At 33.6% G+C, this 22,255-nt stretch overlaps 1 protein-coding gene across 1 annotated transcript; it reads left to right on the top strand.

The window, feature by feature from the left end:
• Positions 1-33: 33 nt before the first annotated feature.
• On the top strand, positions 34-21,059 carry Fancm (FA complementation group M). Its single transcript, XM_072534039.1, is given in 18 exon segments — positions 34-189; positions 243-381; positions 504-695; positions 809-1,063; positions 1,126-1,272; positions 1,556-1,680; positions 3,257-3,366; positions 3,417-3,538; positions 3,595-3,817; positions 4,060-4,248; positions 4,251-4,340; positions 4,548-4,657; positions 5,769-5,880; positions 6,761-6,931; positions 12,122-14,475; positions 18,346-18,521; positions 20,362-20,470; positions 20,593-21,059. Coding segments are annotated over 18 exon segments (4,818 nt in total). The 5' UTR covers positions 34-163; the 3' UTR covers positions 20,761-21,059.
• The last annotated feature ends 1,196 nt before the right edge of the window (positions 21,060-22,255 follow it).

Raw genomic sequence — 22,255 nt, 5'->3', positions numbered from 1 at the left:
ATTATCTATTTGAGAAGAACTACTGTGCTAGTATTGTCAACGTCAAATTTTCAAATCATGTGGAAAGTGGAAAAAACTTGTTTTTGTTTTTTAATTTAAATATAAATATCATTTTAAATTAAAACATTGTAAATAGCTTATTAAAAATGTTTGTATTTTGAGTATGAGTAAAAATTTAAACAACACATTGTAAGTATGTAGCATATTAGTAATACATTGTCTATAATTTCTAAAAATTATAGATCCACAAATTTATCCAAAGATCCAGAAACAGAAGGTTTTGATTTACAAGCAGGTGAAACATGGATTTATCCCACAAATTATCCCGTTCGAGAATACCAATACAACATTGTTCAAGAGGCATTACTTAAAAACACTCTGGTAGGTTACATTTCTTTAACAGCTTTAGTTTTTCTAGTACTGTTAATACGTTTTAATAATTTTAATCACCCATATATCTGTCAAATGAAGGAATGATTTTTCTAATAATTGGAATTCTTCAGGTTAGTTTGCCTACAGGTCTAGGCAAAACATTTATAGCAGCTGTAGTGATGTTTAACTATTTTCGATGGTATCCCCAGGGCAAAGTAATATTTATGGCTCCCACAAAACCCCTGGTGAAGCAACAAATAGATGCTTGCTATGATATTATGGCCATACCAAAAGAGTGTACTGTGGAAATCACTGGGGCGAAAGTAAGCAATATAATTGTCATTACAATTGTCATAGTTTTTACAATAAATTTAAAAGCAATAGGATTCTTAGAAGGGATATATTGTTGAGATGTATAGTATGCATTTTATTTTAGATATCCACTTCCAGAGAAGATATTTGGAAAGAAAAAAGAGTGTTTTTCATTACTCCTCAAATTCTGCAAAACGATTTAGAAAAATTCAAAGATTTAGCCCCTAAAATAAAATGTTTAGTGTTTGATGAAGCCCACAGAGCTAGAGGCAATCACGCATATTGTGAAGTCATAAGAAAGCTTAGCAGTTCCAACAAGTATTTTAGAGTTTTGGCTCTAAGTGCTACACCTGGTGGAACTATAAATGATGTTTTGGAGGTAAATAATAAAAAGGTGTTTTTTGATAGAATATTTTTATAAAAAGTCTTTATGCATTATAGGTTGTTCAAAATTTACTGATTTCACATCTAGAATTCCGCACAGAAGAGAGTGCAGATGTAAGCCCTTATGTTTTTCAAAGAAATTTAACAACAGTAGTTGTTCCCTTGGGTACTAAGTTGCAGGAAGTAAAAGATTCATATATGAAAGTAAGTTTTACAAGAAAATGTGGTTTTTGTATCAATTGAAAGTAAACTGTAAAAAATTATAAAATAACTCAAAGTAAATTCATTGTGATTTGAATTCCATGTAAAGAAATAGAAAAGCTGATGATCAGGTCAGATCAAATAATGAGCAATGCATAAAAAAATGATGATCTCAATAAAATAAGTCATTGGTTAAAAATAAAAAGATATTAAAGAAAAAACTGATGCCTCACAATTTGGTATGTTCAGGTCTGGATATATTTTTTTAAAATCTGTCTTCATTTAGGTTTTAGAATATTACACAAGGACTCTTATAAGATATAAAGTTATTCAGGGGAACTGTGCCAGCTTGACTAAAGGAAAAATTTTCATTCTTATGAAAAATTATCAACAAAATGCTCGTGGGACAAGGTAAGAACTATAAGTTTGCTTAAATATTATACATGTAGGTTTTCTAATGTGTTTTATCAAAAGAATACACTTATCTATATGAATATTGTTCTGAAGCTATTTTCTTGTGGCATTTTAAATTAATTACTATTTAAATGGGAATAAGCCACAATTAAAGGTTAAAATACGTTTATTGACGTTTCAATTTCCACTTCGGAAATCGTTCTCAAAATACAAACATTAGTAAATTAAACAAATTTTGTTTTTTGTTACTTAGTGAAAAATTCTTCTAATAATTTAATTTTATCTGACTCATCTATATTGACAATTCAGACATACCTTATACATTTTAAAGTAGACGACTTTAAAATGATATTGCCAATATTGTTGAGTTGCGTTCCTGGGACGACTTTACTTATAAGATAGTTCATTCGATTACATGAAATCAACTTTAACTTGAGAATATCCGTCAGAAAAGATCATAACATGTAATTCGTCTTTAAAAAGACAAATACATGCCATGATGACAGTAAAATTCTCCTGTTAGTGATTCCATAGTAAAGTATGAGGGAAAAACCAGGAAAAAACCTCATAATACTATCCCGACATGGTAAGTATTTGATCGTGCATTTAGTTTACCTTCAATAAACACCAAATTCCGATTTTATATGTTTGTTATTTAAAAAACATAAATGATGTATTCTCTATATGTTACTGACTTACCAATACTGGTATTTTCCTTTTAATAACTTCCTCTTTCAATATGGGTAACCAGATCCTACTACATTCTGCCGAGGAATTCGCGACACAATTGGTCTCATTTAGCATAATTAGAGCCGCTTCTTTGATTTTTCTCTTTTTACCATCCGTTTCTTTTAGGACTATATTTGAATCATTCCATTGAACCCTATATTCATTATCCCATGCGTGTTTACATATTTGAGATCTATCAAATTCTCTATTTTTAATGTAGGATTGATGTTCACTTATTCTAACTTTTAATGGTCTTGATGTTTCACCTAAATAAAACTGATCGCATTCACAAGGTATTTTATAAATGCAATTATTTGTCTTATAAATAAGGAATTTTCAACAATCGATCGAATAGAACAAAAACTGATCGCATTCACAAGGTATTTTATAAATGCAATTCTTTGTCTTATAAATAAGGAATTTTCAACAATCGATCGAATAGAACAAAACAACTTAGAACGAGATCCTACAGCATATACAAGGAATAATACGAGGAAAATAACAATACCATACATAAAAGGATTATCGGAAAAGCTTAAAAGGATAGGAAATAAATTCAACATTTCAACAACATTCAAAACAACAAACACGTTGAGATCTATTTTGTCCAAAATAAAACCTAACAATGAATGTATTTATAGACCTAACAGCAGCATATGACACAGTATGGCGAGAGGGACTAATGTATAAGTCAGTTGTTGCAAAAAAATGACAACATTAGCAAATAATTTTCTCATTCAATTTTCACAAGGAATTTAAAAAAGGACAGGTTGCTATAAGAGAATGAAATCTAGCCTGAGAATAGAAAAACAGTATAGTATGATATATTCTATTTTTTTTTTAGTCCAAATTATGCAGAAATTATGAAAAGCCTAAACATCTGCATAACCCTCTATCATGCATCTGAACTATTGATAAGACACGGTTTAAGAAGTTTTTTGACATTTTTTGAAGGTAAGACAGAGTAAAAACCCTAGGCAAACCCTAATTTTTATTTGTTGTAGAACATATCGATAAACCACTGTTAAGAAATAATACTGACATTAGAGAAATCATGGCAACTATACGTGAACACATGGGACCTCTTCCTCATATTCAACAACTTCCCGATGGTGAATATCCAGAAGTAATAATATTGTTTCAACTTTTAGCAACAATAAGTCACTTTTGTGTACGTTTTAGGTGCCACCAAATGTCAAATTTGGCCATCCAAAGTTTTATAAACTTAAAGAGATTTTACTAGAGCATTTTAGTGAAACTGGTGATTCAAGTAGAGTTATTGTGTTCTTTGAGTATAGGGAATCTGTGATGGAAGCTTTCGTACTACTGATTCAGTCGAAGCCAGTGTTGAAACCCAGGATATTTATTGGACAGGCGAATGGAGTCAGCCAGAAAACACAAATTAGTGTATGTATAGACATTTAGCATTTATTTTTAATTTAATTTAATTTGAAAACACAATCTAATGATGGTAAGTAAAACCAGATAAAAAGAAGAGGGTGTAAGCTTTCGGGTCTTCTGAGAACTAGATGATGCTATTAACTACATAGTTTTAGCTTTTGTATACTTTTGTAGAGATTATAGCAAATATTATTAGTCACACTAAATGTTATAGTTTATGATTTCATCGTTAATATTTTCCATCAGGTAGTGAAAGCCTTCAGGAGGGTCGTTGCAACGTTCTCTTATCCACAAGCATAGGGGAAGAAGGCCTGGACGTCGGAGAAGTGGACCTGATTGTATGTTTCGACATTTCCAACAAATCTCCCATTCGAATGGTACAGCGAATGGGACGGACCGGCCGAAAAAAAGATGGTAAAATTGTCGTTTTAGTTACAGAGGAAAGGAGCAGCAGACTCTTAAGGATTGTCTCATTCATAAGAATAATGTGGCGTTTCATGTTTTAGGATCGAAAGTTTTGGCCAAAGGTAAATCACTTTTTTATCGCTTTTTGGATTCTTCATCGGGACCTATTGATAGTAATGCAGCATGTAGTGCTAGTGTATATAGAAGTGAAGTGATCTAGTGACTCAGGATTTTGAAATCACTAAATATGTCCTGCTGAAACTCCAAAATGAAATCGAAAGTTCGACGTAGCAATATTTTATGTGTTCTAATACCAGAAATATGTTTAGGTTTGCACGGTGAGTGTCCAAGATTGATTCCGGACGGTATAACGCCCAAATGTGAAAAGATTTTTATCACAGTGGAAGATCCTGTTCCCAAAAAAGGTGGAAACCTTAAGGTAAGCTTTAGAAGTAAATATTTAAAAGAACGATATACCCTTATTGTGTTAGATGACTTATTAAATATATAGCTCCAAAGTATGCAGATCTTTTTTTTGATTGATGTAGAAACTGATGCATTTGTAGATTGTTTTATATGGGATTGATCGTTTCTCGATTGTATATCATTTGCCATTATATTTTCTACTAATTTTTTTGCGTTTCCTCCTCGGAAACATTTAGTATTGTACTCACAACTCCTATATGTATTAAGGTTGGGTATTATGTTACGAAAATTGTTTTTTTTTTTTTGAGTACATTTTACACTAGTCACAGTTTACCTAGGTAGCCATTTGCTATTCTGGTGGTCCCGGTAAGTTATATATGTAGCCGTTTAATCAGCCTGAAGTTGGCACAAGTCTCAAGGAAGTTGTAATTAGCAAGAAAATCAAAGCTCTAATAAGTGCCAGGCTACACCAAGTTCCCAGGAAATGAAGATGCAAAAAAAGATAGAGTTTTTTCAAAAATATTTTCTTTTTATTCACTTACAACTCCTATACGTATTATAGTGAAGTACTAGGTTACGAAAATTAAGATATGAGAAAGATTTTTCTTGAGCACCATGGTAACCATTTACCTAGACAGCCGTTTGCTATTTTGGTGGAGCCTTAAAGAACTTGTAACTAGCAAGAAAATGTAACGAAAGCGTGATACTGCTGTTAAGATGGACACCGAACTACTGTTGTGGCTATCTTAAAAGGCATCTTAAGTGTTCTTGAGAGTGTAGCAGCAGATACAGCTTGGCAGTAGTGTAAAATGATGCTGGTAATAAAGTAGGTTCCGAGGAGGTTGACGTGTTTGTTCACTTTTAGTAGCAATAATGTGCGAATTATGGTACGAATTGTTATAAGCCTTTTTTTTATTAAACGGTGGTCTTCGATGGATATACATTTCAGTTTTCGTAAAATATCGGATCGATTCATTATAGCAGACAGTAGCTGAACAGTTTTTTGATGTTAACCAACGGATTAAGACATGGTTTCCTTTCTACTTTCGCTACTACAGCTATTTTATTTAAATCATGCTACATTTTTATATGAATACATTCCTATTTTAATAACAATATTTTAGGATATGTTAAAAAGTTTGTCGAGGAAATCATCAGAGCTATCATTTTCACCGGACCTCGAAATCGTTGAAATAGAAGAAAAGATACCCCAACCTGAACTGTTTTCCGTAAAAGGTGAGTGTGTCTTTGTACTGAATTAGTTCATTTTTAATTTTAATAAAAAGTTAATTGCATATTTATATACTTGGTACTTAAAAAACCTAATAGAAATTATAAAAAAAACATACATAGATATTACAATTTACTTAAATTTGAAGTTTTAATTTCACTTTTCATTGTTTTAACTTCACACTTCTCCCTTCACACTTCTTCAGGGTTTATTTTAAAAGGAATCCTTTTGTAATTTATTGTAGTAAAATTTGAAATGTTAAATTATTAAAATGATTTTTTTTCTTCCTTAATGTTTATAAAAAACGCTGTATCGACTTTTTGAAAAAAGGGATAACTTCCTTAGAAGGGGTCGTAGATAACGATTTTTTTTAATTCAGCGTAAAAATACCAGCTTTTCGAATAAAAAAAAAATTAAACTCTATGCCAATACAAAAAAGTTACTGAAATTTTTCAAAATATTTGATAAGATATAAGACAATTTAATAGAATAACTCTTTTTCTTTTACTTTAAGCATCGTAGAATCCTTCTAATTTTCTAAAACCGGGATCTAACGGCGTGTGGAGTGTCAGTTATCGTTCCAACATGGTTGGCGCGTCGAAATGTGGTCGAGCCATTCCCATGGAGCGTGAAGTAACCAGGGTTTAGTTTAGTTTGGCGCGCCAGCTTCCGAGCTCCTTTAAACTGTGTTGATTTACTGACAAATGACGAGACTCGCCACGCCGATCGAAGATCGCCAATTCTGTCCTATTCAATACCGTGTGAACTGTCAAGATTGGAACGGAGAGTGGCACTCCACGTACCGTTGTATCCCGGAAAGCTCTTGTCAAAATCCATTACCTCTACACTATTTTTCGCACCTCATGTTTTTGATTATGCTTTCAGAAAATCCTTTTGACGGAAACGTTGTTCCAAACATTTTCAATAAGAAAATTGAAAAGCATCGTAGTTTTCAAGAAATACATACTGTGGAACATTCCAGTAACTGCGGATTATTGGTTTCTTTGCTGCAAATGGCCGAATCACGTCGGTTCAATATTCCGATGTCACAAATCGGTAAGTACTACAAACTTTATAGTCAGAAGCTATACAGGGTGAGTCATCGTTAACACGATGGTATACAGGGTGGCCCAAAGAAACCCAGTTTAGTTTAGTGTGTTCAATTTAACATAAAGAATAACGATTAGATAATTGACGTTCGAATATATGTAACATTTTATACTACACTTCTCCAAGAAATTAACGCACCACTTTGAAATATTAAAATATTTTATTAGCGTTAATAAAAATTTTCATTGTAATGTTATATTTTGCAAGCCCCTTGTATATGCTATTCGTACACTCTATATTTATTCACTGTGTTTTATTGCTATAGTTTTTTCTGCAACAAAACAAAAAGAAGCAAAAAATATACTAATTCTATAAATATACTAATTTCCAAGTGTTCACGAATTTTATTCGGCTACTGTTTAATTGTTGATTATTGTTAATTGTGTTTATTATGGAGCGTCAATCACGTAATTTAACCCGAGATGAATGTACCCAAGCAGTGATACTGTCGGAAGAAGGTTGGAGTTACCGAAGAATTGGTCGTCGGTTTAATGTGTCCCACACATCCGTCTCATGGGTGTTAGAAAGATTCCTCGAAACAGGGGATCATACTCGCAGACCCGGGCAATGACGAAAGCGGGTAACTATCCCTATTCAAGATCGATTTTTAAGAATTTCTGCTCTTCGACAACGTTTTGTAACGAACATCGAAGTCTAAAAATTCAGCTTCAAGATGTGCATGCCTTACAAATTAGTACTGAAACTGTTCGCCAGCGACTTAGGAAATACAACTTAACACCTAGGATTGCCGCCCGAGGTCCTCTATTAACTGCAGAGCATCGAAGGGGGAGACTACATTTTGCCAGAGAACACGTTAATTGGTTAGAGGCTGACTGGGAACGAGTGCTATTTACTGATGAATCCTAATTTTGTTTGTACAATAACGACAGACGTGTTCGTGTGTTGCGACGACCCAACGAACGATATGCTCAGTGTAACTTCTCACACACCACATTTTTTGGTAAAGGATCCGTTATGGTGTGGGGTGGTATTTCTTTGACCGCACGTACGGACCTAGTGGTCATACAAAATGCAACTGTTACAGCTGAAAGGTACATATTGGAGTTCCTGAAGCAACATGTATTACCATTCGCTTCTTATATCGGTGAAAATTTCTTACTAATGCAAGATAATGCCAGACCTCACGCTTCACAGATCTTCAGAAATTATCTAGAAGAGGTAGAAATTAACACTATGGAATGGCCAGCACATAATCCGGATTTAAATCCTATTGAAAATCTCTGGAATATCCTTGGTAGGCGATTGAGAGCGACACCGATCAAACCAAACAACTTACAGGAAGTGGGAGAGAGACTGATCCAGATTTGGAGAGAACTAGACCAAAATGAAATATGGCAATTAATATTTAGTATGGGCCAACGATGTGATGCTGTTATATGTAGTAGAGGTGAAAAACACTCGTTATTAAGACTTTTTTCATATTTTAGTTTACTTTTCTTATCATTATTTTTTTAGAATTTTCCGTTTTATTTTGTTTTCTCCCGCACTTCAACATTTTCTGATGATTAGACAAATTGTTATAGTTACTAATAAAATGTAGAATAAATCTGGTGAAGTTTAATTTTTTATTCTTTGCCTGTTTTCAAATAAAATTTATTTATTGAAGTGGTGCGTTAATTTCTTGGAGAAGTTTATGTAACCGCAATCCTTCCTTCAATCTCCGCTACATGATGGTTAAATGCTATGTATGGTCCATATTGTTATACGGCATGGAAACATGGACGTTAAGAGTACCTTCCATTAATAAGTTGGAGGCCTTCGAAATGTGGACATTGCGAAGAATGTTCCGCATACCATGGACAGATAGAGTGAGAAACGAGAAAGGCAAATACTGAGAGAGAACTACTCAATTTGATCAAGGTACGAAAAATTGGATACCTCGGCCATATTCTGAGAGGAAAAAAATACGCAATCCCTCAACTAATCATACAGGGAAAGATTGAAGGCAACAGAGGAGTAGGTCGCAAACAAATGTCGTGGCTACGAAACATAAAGAACTGGACAGGCATAAACAACACTGGCGATCTTTTTCATGCCGCAAAAGACAGACTTCTGGCCTTAAGATAATTCGCCAATGCACTATAGGTGCACGGCACTATAAGAAGAAGTACCAATCCAGAAAAACTTCTCTTGTCGGCCAGGCACGGCTTTGCCACATGTACGTAATTGGTAGCTTCTCAATTTTAACATTTTTGAAGGCACGAGGATTTTTGGACTTACCCACGATTAGCAATTTCAATTTGTGGGATCCTGATGCATTCGTGCATACCATGAGAGTAAGACATTCTTTCGGACGTTTTCTACCAAAAACTTTGTTTTCGTCTGTAGTGTCAAATGTCTTTATTGGAAGTTGCCGCCAGTTTAGACCGCTTTCATCAGCGTTATAAAGTTATTCAGGAATTAGGTATAATTCGGTGATCTTTTTGCTCAAATTTTGAATAAATTCAGATATCTTAGACTCATCTGCACTTAACTTCTCTCCACCCATCTACAAAAGTCGTATTCCGTACCGTTTTTTTTGAAGTTTTCGGACCAACCTTGACTTGCACGACAATCAGTTTTTTGTTAATTCCTGATAAAAAAACTGAGCTTTATTTTTTGAAATGTCACCTGAAATAGCTTGTCTGCGTCGTTGTTGCTTAAACCAGATGTGCAGAGCTTTTTCAACATCAGGAAATTCACTCATTTTAAGGGTTTTTCTGTCCTTAGAATCATTCTCTACAGATTTTATAAATTTTTCGATTTTGTCTTTGTTTTTCATCATTTCGTACACTGTAGCTCATCCAATATCATAGAATCTAGATATCGCCATCGGAATTTCAACACACTGGCATCTCTTAATAATATCCCATTTATCTTTTAGAGTCAGCGTTTTGTGCTTTCGTTTTGAACTTGTGCTCTTCAGTGAACTGAACTTTCTAAACGAATTAAATAAGAGTTTTCCACTACGTATTACTATGTCTAAAAACACTACAGTAATCCCTCGTTATTCACGGACTCATCAATCGACTTTTGACGAATGCCCTACTCTATACAGCACACGGTAATTCACTTTCGTCCGATAATATCATTCCTATTCGTCACATTTGGCAGTAGGTATCACAGATATGTAGTATGTACATACATAATATACTTCTTCGCATTTCGCGTAGGGTAACAGCAATTTAAGGTTCTCATTTTAACGTACATAGTTTTTATACTGACACATGTCTTCGTCTGAAAGGAATAGTAAAGATTCTGTTAAAAGAAAAAGATGTGTAATGAGTCTAGATAAAAAAAATTCAGTTGTTAGACTGTTTAGCTGCAGGAGAATCATGTGGAAGTGCCGCAAAAATTTTAAAGTGAATGAACCTTTTCCAAGGATCAAAGAGTAAGAAAACCGTTTGTTCTAGTTCAAGCAACGAAGTAACTTGTTTTTCGCGATCTTAAACCTTAGAAAACATGGAAAAAGCACTTGGTCTTTGGATCGAAGATCAAACAAAAAAGAAGATGCCAATTAGCACACGAATAAAATAAGAACAAGACAATTTACGACAATCTAAAGGCTGACAACGAATCTTCTAGTTTCCAAGCGAGTAAAGGATGGTTCGAAAGATTTAAAGAGTTTCTTTACATAACGTCAAAATCCCAAGAAGTAAAAGTCGAGACGGCAATCACGTCTCTTACTTTAAGCAACATAAACACGAAATTATCAAGTCGAGTCTGCTCAAAAACTTAAAGATATGGTTTTTGACGTGGATCCTTCTATGGAAAGCAGTTTGATTTCAAAAATGGCTTAGAAGGCTTATTGGCACCGTAAAAATAAGCGCAAAAGGAAATTAGGAAGAAAATGAAGCAACCAACCATCTTACCAACCAAGTTTTAAGTTACACATTTTAATAAACTTAAGAATAATTTTATACACCTTGTACATATTTAATGATATCAAATAAAGTAGATTAAAAGGGAGTATAATTTTTGCAATAATAAACTATTAATAATTTACTACAAGCATAAAAAATGTGATCTAAGTCGCAAACCACATTGCAAGTTTCACAAAGTTCGGTGTTGACTACACCGATTTTATATAAGTGTTGAGGGAAGATTGCATGTCCGAATTTCAACCTACAAATGGTCACAATATCATTTCTTGTAAAATCATAATCTTGGTGCCACAAATCTGTCGGAAAACTTGGATGTAACAGTGTGTATCGTGTGAGGTTATTAGAGCAATAGTTTTTTCAATGCAATTCCCATTTTTCCTTAAAATTACTCTTAGATATCATTAAATATTCTTGAGCACCTAAATTGTTGATATGCTCTCCAGTTGTAACGCTTTCTTTGGCTAAGGAGTCTGCAACTTCATTGCCACGAAGTCTTATATGAGCTTTTACCCAAGTGAATTTTAATTCGTATTGACTTTTTTTTAATTTATGAATTCTTACTTTTAATTCTCGTATAAAAGGATTTGTATCAGTAGCCGTCACATTAATTGGGTTAGCGATGCATTTAAGAACAGGTAAGGAGTCACTCAAAAAATGTATTTTTTTTAACTTGTTTTTTTTTTATTTTCGACATAATCGCAGGCTTTAATAATACCAATCGCTCCTGCAGAAAAAATGGAAGTATTATTATTCAGTTTGAATTTTTCTTGAACGTTTGTTGATGGTATATAGAATGCACATCCCGTACCATTATTTTGTTTTGATGCATCGGTTCGAGAATCGTTACAAATCAAATTTTAGTACCGATCTTTTATTTTTCTGTTTGTTTTACTAGTTTTTATTGACAGATATACTTTTAATTCTTAACTTTTCATTTAATGTCTAGGGTTTTTAACAGTAAATATATTATGACTAAAAAGAATTAATCGAGAGTAGTGAATCGATGTGAAGAACGGCTATTTTGTGTCGCCGTGACGACGTTATCTTGTGGCGCTACGTGATGACGCCATATCGTGGCGGTTGTTCTGTGACGCTCGCCTCAGCATTTCACTATAGAGAAAAAATTAAAATACAACGCCAATATAGAAGCTTCGTTTCAAGAAAAATACTTCGAACCTTTTTGTTGTGTTTATGTTCAAACTATTTTGTTTTCAGATTTTTCAGTCTTTGTTACTTTCTATTTTATTTTTAGCGACAGCTACGCAAAAAAACAAAAACATGAAACAAACTGACATAAGAAACATGTTTTTTAAATCACAAAGTGCCAGCGATTTCATCTTACCATCAACTCAAGTAATCGCTGAGTCCATCCAAACGTCCAATACAGAAGACAAAAATTTCGGAGAGCCTGAGCTGTTCAGGGAACTCGCGGACTTTTTGTCGATCCAACAAGATAACTCCAGAAAATGTACACTATGCCCCAGTCAGTTAAACTGCGGGAAAAATAAATATAAGACTCCAAGCAAGTCTGCTTTTGCATGGATAGAACTAGATGCTTCGGTGTACACAAATATCACTGCAGAAGACCTGAAAGCTTTTGAAAAATGCTTACATCCTGTTGCTGATGGTAGTTTTCAGTTCGATGATAGCCTTAATTTTAAAATACCTGAAACACCTGTGACTCAGACGACGCAAAAAGAAGCTAAAGTCATGGAGCTGGAAGATTTAATAGATACAAGCATTTTGGCAGACTTCTCCAACACTACAGCAAGTTTTATGGCACCTAAATCACTAAACAACTTATTAGATAAATACAGTACTTCCTTAATCGATGAAAATTTGCAATTTCCTCTACCAAATGATACCCAACAAACAGAATACAATAGCAAAAGTAGGTTAGAAGTTACTACAATAAAAAAAGTTTTCACCGAAGAAGAAACGAAGAATATTTTAGATTTTTTTAAATTGGAAACTTTGGAAGACGTTTTCGAGCCGAATATTCCCGATTCCCAGGCCACTATAACATATTCCCCGGATATTTTTGATATAACTGATGCAGCAAACAAAAATGTTATTGTAGAAGATGATGTTATAAGCGAAGACTCAAATTCGCCGATAATATGTTCTTACTTTAACAAAAAGAAGAATGTGACGATCAGAAATTCACAAATAGAGGCCACGTATTCCCAAAATTTAAGCAGTACTCCCCTAACACGTAAAACAACAGAAAAAATTGTAGATAAATTGTCCCAAAGTTTAAACAATCCCTCTGGCAATACTGGAGATCCAAAGAAAACTCCACCTGAAGACTTAAACGATTTCTTCGACTTTTCTTTCTTTGAATCACAGTATAGTAAAAAACAACGAACAGTTTTAGAAGCCAAGGAAATCATTAATTTGACTGATAGTTGCAACACCAACGATTTTTGCGAAGATTCTTCAAATTCTCGAAAAAATTCAGAAAGTGATACGAATAATTGCAAGTTGAATGTAAATATGTCAGAGTTAGGAAGCTTTTTCGATGAAGAGTTGCTAATGAGTCCGACATTTCCCCAAGTGGATAACCGTAAAGTTAACATGGAGGAATCACTGGTAGATATCGCAAAGTCAAAAAGAAAAATAGCGAAAGAGTCTCAAGTAATGAATAGAAATAGTACTTCAGATAATGAGGGGCGTGTATTTAGCCAAAAAGTACTTCAAATGCATCGTGAAAACCACAATTTTAATGCAGGCAAGATTCAGAAAGTTCCCGAGTCTGAAAGGGAGCAGAAAAACGACTCAGACATACCAGAATCAATGGATTTCTTACAGTTCATGGAAGACGATAACTTTAAACTACCGAGTATAACAAACAATAAAAATTTCGACATACCAGATCCGCTAAGTTGCGAATTTAATGGCAAACATCCAACAATCAGTGTCTTAAAAACTCAAAATGACAAAACCGTACAAAAATCGTTGAGTGTGTCAACTTTTAATATCGAAAACGTCCAAACAACTGAGTCCTCCCAAGCATCTATAACACAGCTTATTTCTTTAGTCAATAAACCAACTCAAATGAATAGTTCGTCTCAGAAAGAAAACCTCGAACATTCTGATGTCGAAAATGACTCTTTCATCTTTACTTTTAATACAAAGAAATCAAAAAGGACCAAAAACACTTCAAGTTCCAGTGAAAAATCCTTAAACAGTTCGATTAAAGCAAACGTAAACGAACACAACAATAATTCTTCTATAAATACAACACTTGGTTCTAAATCAGCGGATTCTACTAAAGACCTTTTGGATAATTCTGCGATTGTAAGTCCAAAAACTGTGGCGTTAAGTGACCGCACCAAAAAAATGCTAAGTTCTGCGAATACTTCTTTCAATACTTCCAACAGCGATGATGAATTCGAGACGAAACCGCCAAGTACTGGTTGGATTCGTACTAGGCCTTTAGTAACGAAGAGGTCTATATTGAGCAATTCAGACGACGAGTTCGAGTCAAAAGAAGACAGTCCTGTATTTGCTAAACCTAAGCCGGTGAAAAGAATGAGGGTTGAGATAGAAGAGGGCAGCAGAAATCAAGCTAGAGGTGTAAGCAGTAGGCCAAAAAGTAGAAAGGTAAATGTTTATTATTTTTTTTCTTACAGGAGTTTAGAGATTATTTATTTAACTACATAACAAATACAAATGTTGTTTGTAGCAAGTCAAAAAAAAATACATAGTACATACAGTGTAGGTAAAAGTTTATGGTCGGTATGTACCTTATGTGAGATGGAGTGAGAAACACCTATTTAAAAAGAGAGAGGTATATTAGGTCAGCCCATTATATCGTCGAAATAGCATTAGTGGAACTAAGAAAAGAGGAGAAGTTCAACGTTGCCAAACTTATTGGTTTTATTTGACCTGTTGTCTTTTTAGCATTTTAACAACGTTCTAAGATAATCAAATTTGGGCGAATTGATTTAAATGGCATCTTATTGTTTTTTATTTTAAATTTGCCACAATTTTTCTTTACAATAAGTTTAATTTAACATTTTGATTTCCACTTCGGAAATCGTTTTATGTAAATAAAATTTATTAATGTTTCGTATTTTAAGTACGATTTCCGAATTAAAAATCTAAACATCAAGATAAGCTTATTTTAAAGTCACATTGTGCCTTATTTCCAATGAAAATAATAAAATGCATATAACTCCACAATAAATAAACCTTCATACGAAATTATTTGGCAACGTCTCATGTCGCTTAGTCAAAGCACCGAATCAAACCACGAACACAGGTAACGAACGAGTAGAGGTGGGCATTCTTTTTTTTTTTCGAATCTGGAGAAAACTAATAAATATTTTTTAAAAATTTAAACGCAGAATGAAAGAATACATTATTACCGAGGGCCGAAAGTCTCTGAAAACTTCTATAATGTTTATTTTAATAAGTTACAGGGGCGAAAAAAGAGAAAATTTAGTGTGATTTTGAATTTTAAGTATCTCATTCAAAAAAACTTTTTGTTTATTTCGGTCCTCGGCAATAATGTCACCTTTCATTCTGCGTTTAAATTTTTTAAAAATATTTGTTAGTTTTCTCAGGATTCGAAAAAAATTAATACATTTAAAAAGCATTGGCCTGAAATTTTGCGCCTACGCTCTTAACGCAACTAAACCGATTTTCGTAAACAATAACTATGATTGTTTGACAGTAGTTTCAAGTAAGAGAGTACCTACATAAACAAACATAATGGCTATTATCGTTTATGTGTATATTTATTGAAGTGAAAGAAACTAATGAAGAATATATTTATTTTAACTTGAAAAATAAACTAAACAATACAACCCGATATTAGTAATTGTACTACGTCGGATACTATGGATGTAAGGTTACCGTTTGCTAAAATTTTATTGCAAGATTCTTAAAGGCAGCGTACCATAACAATCACTGAACTACCCTTCAAGTATTTTTGGCCACTCATTGTACTTGTTATTTCTTTAAAAGGCCGTAAAATTTGGGAAAATTGAGAACAAATAATCCAGTCTTCATTATTTAGATTTGGTCCAAGTCTAAGTCTGTATTAACTAATACAAAAGTGGAACGGATTGCCTCTTCTAACTCAGTCATTCTTTTTAACATGTAATAGGTGAAGTTCTACCTAGTTTCCACGTCTTGGATTGGCCGTTTGGGAACTTTGGTATGTTGTAATTGATACTTTAAAAGCCTTTCTAAAGATAAGGTACTTTTTTTGAAATGTGTTTTTTTAGAAACTGAAATTTGAAATTAGTGAAATAATTTCACTAATTTAAAAAGCGATCTTTTCTGAATTATGGTTTCCAGAAAAATGGCAGCAGCCTAATAAAATCGTTTTAAATTCTAAATTTTCGGTTAAATATTGTCCTGTTAATGCGATGTAACTCTCAGTTACTCCATATGTCCAAAGGTCAGTAGTAATACAGATATTTTCTACTTCTTTAACAACTTGTGATCTAATAATTTGCTTAGTTTTGGTATAACATTCCTGAAGTAATGAGCCTGACGTAATGAACAAGTTTTTCTTGTTGGTGGTTTATATCCAGGAATCCACCCTGCAAACTTTTTAAAAGCTCGTTCTTCAACGATGGAAAACGGATGAAACGAGTATTTGCATAGGTTTATTAAATCCATATCTATTTGTTTCTTTTGTTCTAAACTAATATTTTTATTAATGGAAGTATCCGTCACCTTTTGACGCTTGGGTGGCGGTGGCAGTATGTCAGTACTTGTAGTAGAAGTAGTCGAAACGGACAGAAATGCGTCAGGAGAAGTTTCAATCATTGCAATATTCAGAAAGTGGACCATAAAAGCTGCATCTTCTACAAATGCGCATTTTTTGAAAATAAAATTATTATTCTTATACTAGGTCAATCATTTTGACTAAGAAAAATAATTCATAATTGAATATTTACAATAAATAAATCCTTTGACGAACTATCAATAAAGATTTGAAATCGAAAATGCAGATCAATCGTAAATCGAAACTCATTCATTAATCAGAATACCTAGTTATAAAAAACAAAAGAAAGAGTTAAGAAGCTGGTTACTTCTATAAAAAAAGAAAAAGAAGATTGTACTAGTGAAAATCAACCAGTACAAGAAAAAGAAACTGATAAAGATGACTTAAGTCCATGGTGTATTTTTGATGAATTTATTAGACATGACGATTCGCGATTTAATAATGTGTCATGTAAATGTAAGTACTATTTGTATTGTTTAATTTATTTTTTAAGTTATAATAAATAAATCCTTCGTTAGTTTCTTTCAATATAATAGCCAATATGTTTTTTGTTTACTCGCTTATTTGAAACTACTGGTAAACAATCAACTAGTTACAGTTTACGAAAAACGGTTCCGATAAAAATGTCAACGACCCACCTCTAGTTTCTTAGGATAGGAACCAGAGATATGTATATCTCAGATCGGAACTAATCGAAACTAATCGGAACTAATCGTCTTACTACTGGGCAATGGGCAGCAATAAGAAATATGGAGGGGAGACCAAGGGGAAATATGATTGTTATCTTTGTCTGTTCGCTGAAAATATGATTTTATATCTGCGTTAGATATCCTGTTAAATTTTACCATACCGACCATAAACTTTTACCTACACTGTATATAAAAAGGAATATAAAACGTAACTTAAACATATGCAGACAAGAACACATATTAAAGAGAAAAAGATTTATGGCATATATTCTTCTGAGCAGTAAAAACAATGTTTCAGAAGATATTTTTTTATAACTTTATCGAAACTATTACAGCTTAGCTGTTTAATACTTTTTGTTAAAATATTGTACCTAATAGTTATAATTAAGGCCATTTTTATCTGTAAAACGTAATCTGCAGCGATTTTTTCGTAGGTAGTGACAGTTTCGCGTATTGTAAACGTGGACGTGGACATCAGACTGCTTTATGAAATGGGCCCGTTTCATGTGAATTTCAGTTAGAACTTGCAATATGAACAGAGTAGGTAGCGGCATAATTTTGAATTTGATAAAGAAAGGTTGGCAGTGTTCTAGATAACTAACCCCTGCTAAAATCCTGATAGCTTGCTTTCTTTTACATTCTAAAAATTTAAAGTGCATTTGTTGAATTACCCCATATGATTAAACCATAGTTTAGTTTTAATTTGTTAGCAGCAAACCATGTGCTAGATTTAGTACAAACTTCCTCATGAGACATTTTTAAATCATCATTTTTTTCCTGATATAATGTATGTCGTATCATCTGCTAATTTGGATTAGAGCAACTTGAGCATTTCTGTATATTTGAAATTCCACTTATTACTAACACAATTAGTAATTAGCGACGAAATAATCGAAACAACTTCTATACATATCCTGCTAGAGAAATCTTAGACAGTGAAAGGAAACAGCCTACTGGACTAGGAGAAGAAAAATAAAGTTTCATTTACCACAAGTCTACAACTGAGTTACTAACGACTTACAACTTATTTGTTTGTTTTAGTTGGTAAACCAATTCATAGAAAACGAGGCTGAATTATCAATTTGCGACGAAATAAATGTCTCGGACGATGAAGCTGACGAATTCTTAAGTCAAGACAACTACGATGCTAGTTTCGTAGCGGATGAAACGCATGATGTCGATACACAAATGCATGCAGTCTATTTGAAGTCAGTCAGGTAAGCAATACATAGGATGATTTACTACTTTTTATTATTATTAGTATACTAATTGACCCTCCGAACTTCGTACCGCCTTAAAATTGTTTTTCAGGTCGTTCCGTACAATTTTTTGAACTTTATCTTTTACACAAATCTTCTCCTGTTAATAACAAACACGACAAAGTGAGAAATTTCTGAAAAAAAACTCGCTTTCAGTAAAAACTAGTGCACTAATGTTTGAAGTGATAAGAATAAGTAAGGTTATTTACAATTCGAAACAGTCATACTAGTGGAACTCTGTCCGTTAGTTTTGCGACGTTGCCAAAGTGAAAAATAATTCTGCTAACTGAGGACTGGTAGGAACTGGATTTTTGAGCGGAAAGCGGATCTAGTTCCTTTCGCGGTCCTTAGAAACAGATATGATGCACACGGACAGTGATGATAATGCGTCAGAAGACAAGAAGCGAAAAGATAGAGGGTCAACTTTATCTTTCCTGTAGAGCAAAAAAACTATCGAACCCCAAGCAAAAGAAAACCAAAGAAAGAAGATTGAGAGGATGAGGACGACGTTATGAGTATGTTCAAGAAGATGATGGGGGAACTGAAAGAAATCAGGAATATAGAGGAGAGATGATAGCGCTGAAAGAAGAAAATATAAAGATGAAGCAAGAATTGGACAAAACAAAAAACAAATTAACCTAGGTTGAAAACAAAGTAGAAAGAATTGAAACACAGATGAAAAGAAATAACATAGTAATTATGGGTCTGCCAATAGTCGCAACAGATGAAACATTCTTAAAAAATAACGTAAAACATTTTATACAAAACACATAAAAGAGGATGTCGAAATATATATATATATATATATATATATATATATATATATATATATATATATATATATATATATATATATGAAAATTACTTAGTTCTCGGGAAGAACCGCGTTGAGAATTTATTACTCGACGTTTCGGCACCCATTTTGGAGCCATTATCAAGAGTGATACGGTTCGGTTCGAGTTCGGGGTCTCAATCTGCCTACTCCCCTCACTCGAGACGTACCAGTATCGTGTTCTATATTGCAAGAACTGTCTCTCTGCACTGAGGTCTCAATCTGCCTACTCCTCAGTGTCGAGTGACAACCGATCTTACCCTGTGTGGCTGCTTTTATACTCGCTGTATGCGCGGGAACAGTATGCGCTGACGTGGCCTGAATTGATGTGGCCTGAGCGGTGTGGGCGGGAGGTCGCTGAAGCAGGGTTCGCCATGTTGTCGGCAATCGTTTCGCGTCATCGCGCGTGTTCAAGCTGTTAGGCCGTTTTTCGATTTCGATAGCTTCTCGAATGATTCTCGCTTTTAAGGAGCGGATGGTAGCGATGGTTTTTTGCTTTTTCAAAATCTATTTTGTGGCCTGTTTGAATATGATGTTGGGCTAGGGCTGAAGTAGTATCGGAATGTTTGACAGATATAGAATGTTCGTAAATACGGTTATGTATTACTTATTATGAACTCATGAGACTTATTGCCTTCTGCTTTTTTTAGCAATACTAAAAATTGTGATCTCAACCATTCTCTGTTTTGGGATCTAGAAACAAATCGTTTATGTAAGTTTGTCATGTTAATTTGATTTGTTATTTCTTCTTGAATTCGTTCTTGAATTTTCCTTGACCTTCTTATAAACACCAAATTATGTGTCGTGTTTTGTTTGTGATATTTCGATGTCTTTGCATTTATCTTTGAGCTCTTTTTTGCTTCTCTGATTTTTCTACTAATTTGATTATGGATGAACCTATATCTATGCACATCATTATCGCACCCTCATACTAACTATTTCCTCATTTATTGTTTTCATTTGCAGGAGTCCGAGAAATATTCCTGGAAGATTTAAAATCCCAGAACGGTTCAAGAATAACATAGACATCTTTTCACAACACGTTAATAGTGAAGAAGACGAAATTGATTCAGATGTAAGTATACATAAATGTTATTTCCATTCCAACGAAGATTTTTTTTGTTTATGTCATTTTTTTCTTTCTCCAACCTCCTTCGCAGATGTTCATCTTTTGAAACTTTTTTTGTCATTTTTCAGGATTCGTTCGTAGTAATGGATGAAACGATAGAGGCGCGCCAAGAACTCTCTCAACTAGAAATTTTAGAAAAACAATTGGAAATGCAGAAACGGAGAAAGCCAATGCCTCACGGTATTAAAAAACCGACTAAACGAAGAAGAATAATCGTTGATAGTGATAGTGAATGAAATTATGTATATATGAAATACATTTTAGATCTACATTGAATCCAGGTGTTTGAAAAGGCTTAAGAGATTGAAAAACCGAAGAAGAAGAAGATCTGCATTGCTGTTGGTCTTCTAAACGAGATCCAATAGAAGCTTGTGGATTGCCATAATAGTTGAGCTCGGAATATATTTTTTGAATTAATCAAAATCTTCAGATTTGGGAAATTGAAGTGACTTGAATGATCTGCATATTGTGAATATATTATTTTTACTTAAATTATATTTTTTATTAATTTTGTATTATATATAAATATAAGTAAACTGCATTTGTTGTTTAAATTTAGTATTTTTACCAATTTGATATTAATTTTATGACACAACAACCAATTTTGGACGATCTTCACGAAAACACAGAGAACTAGGGTGGTGGACAACATAGTTGATTTCGCAATAATGAACAACAGCGCACTCTACAAGAGCCGGTGTATTATAGAGTGGAAAAGATAGTCTTGTATGATAAATTTCCGAGATTCTGGAGCAATTTCGCGAGATCTAAAATGTCAAAATATCAAACATGTCATATGGTCTTACATGCTTCCGAACAGCTGGACCGATTTTAGAGAATGGTACATCGTTGGCTGACGGAAAAATACGGCTCCAACAATGAAGATGTCCACCGGGTCAATCCGAAAATACGTAAGAGAAAACAATACAAGAGAAATAACTAAAATAATTTAAGAAAACAAAAGTTGGAGTTCGGACTAAAGAATAATATGAACAAGACGCCAATAATGACTAATCTGGTGCTAAATCGAAATATTGCTGTCGATGAAAGGAATATCGTGCAGAGTACATCGTATAAGTACCTAGGACATGAAATTCGGTTGGGCAGAGATAACCAGCCATGTGAGCTCAAACCAGTGGCGGCTGGTGTGGTAAATTTTTGGGTAGGCCAAGCCAACACATTACATATAAAGTTCATTCGTTTACCAAATTCCCATCAGTAAACATGAGCACGTGTTGATATTCGCCGTCTCATTCGTCAAGAGGCTATTAAATATAATTTATTACCTTAAGCGAGACAGATTCTCATGTTACAGATCCCAACTTGCCAGCATTTTAAATTCAAATTGTATCGTGTTGATTTTTAAGTTAATATATTGTGTTATATTTATGTTATAGTTATTGTTAAGTTATTTACTGGTCGTGTTATTTTTTAGAGTTTAGTTTAATTGTGATATAATGATTAAATTTCAAGAAATTCAACAGTTTCAAAAGTAAATATTTTTAAAAATCATATGATACATCGGTCGTACATCAGTACGACCCTGTTTGGCTTACACGTGGTTCTGTTGACGATTGGGAATTTGTAAAATGAATACGATTTAGCTATGTGTAATCAGTGGCGGATCCAGAGGTCACGAGGTCATGACCCCCCTTAAAAATATTTGAAAACCCACTTATCCTATTGGTGGTAAGTTTAAAAGTGACCTTGCATCAGAGAAAAGTAATCACC

The sequence above is a fragment of the Diabrotica undecimpunctata genome, chromosome 6, assembly GCF_040954645.1.
Source record: "Diabrotica undecimpunctata isolate CICGRU chromosome 6, icDiaUnde3, whole genome shotgun sequence".
Taxonomy (NCBI): domain Eukaryota; kingdom Metazoa; phylum Arthropoda; class Insecta; order Coleoptera; family Chrysomelidae; genus Diabrotica; species Diabrotica undecimpunctata.
Note: the sequence above shows the minus strand (reverse complement) of the source record. Positions and strands in the feature narration are given on the sequence as shown.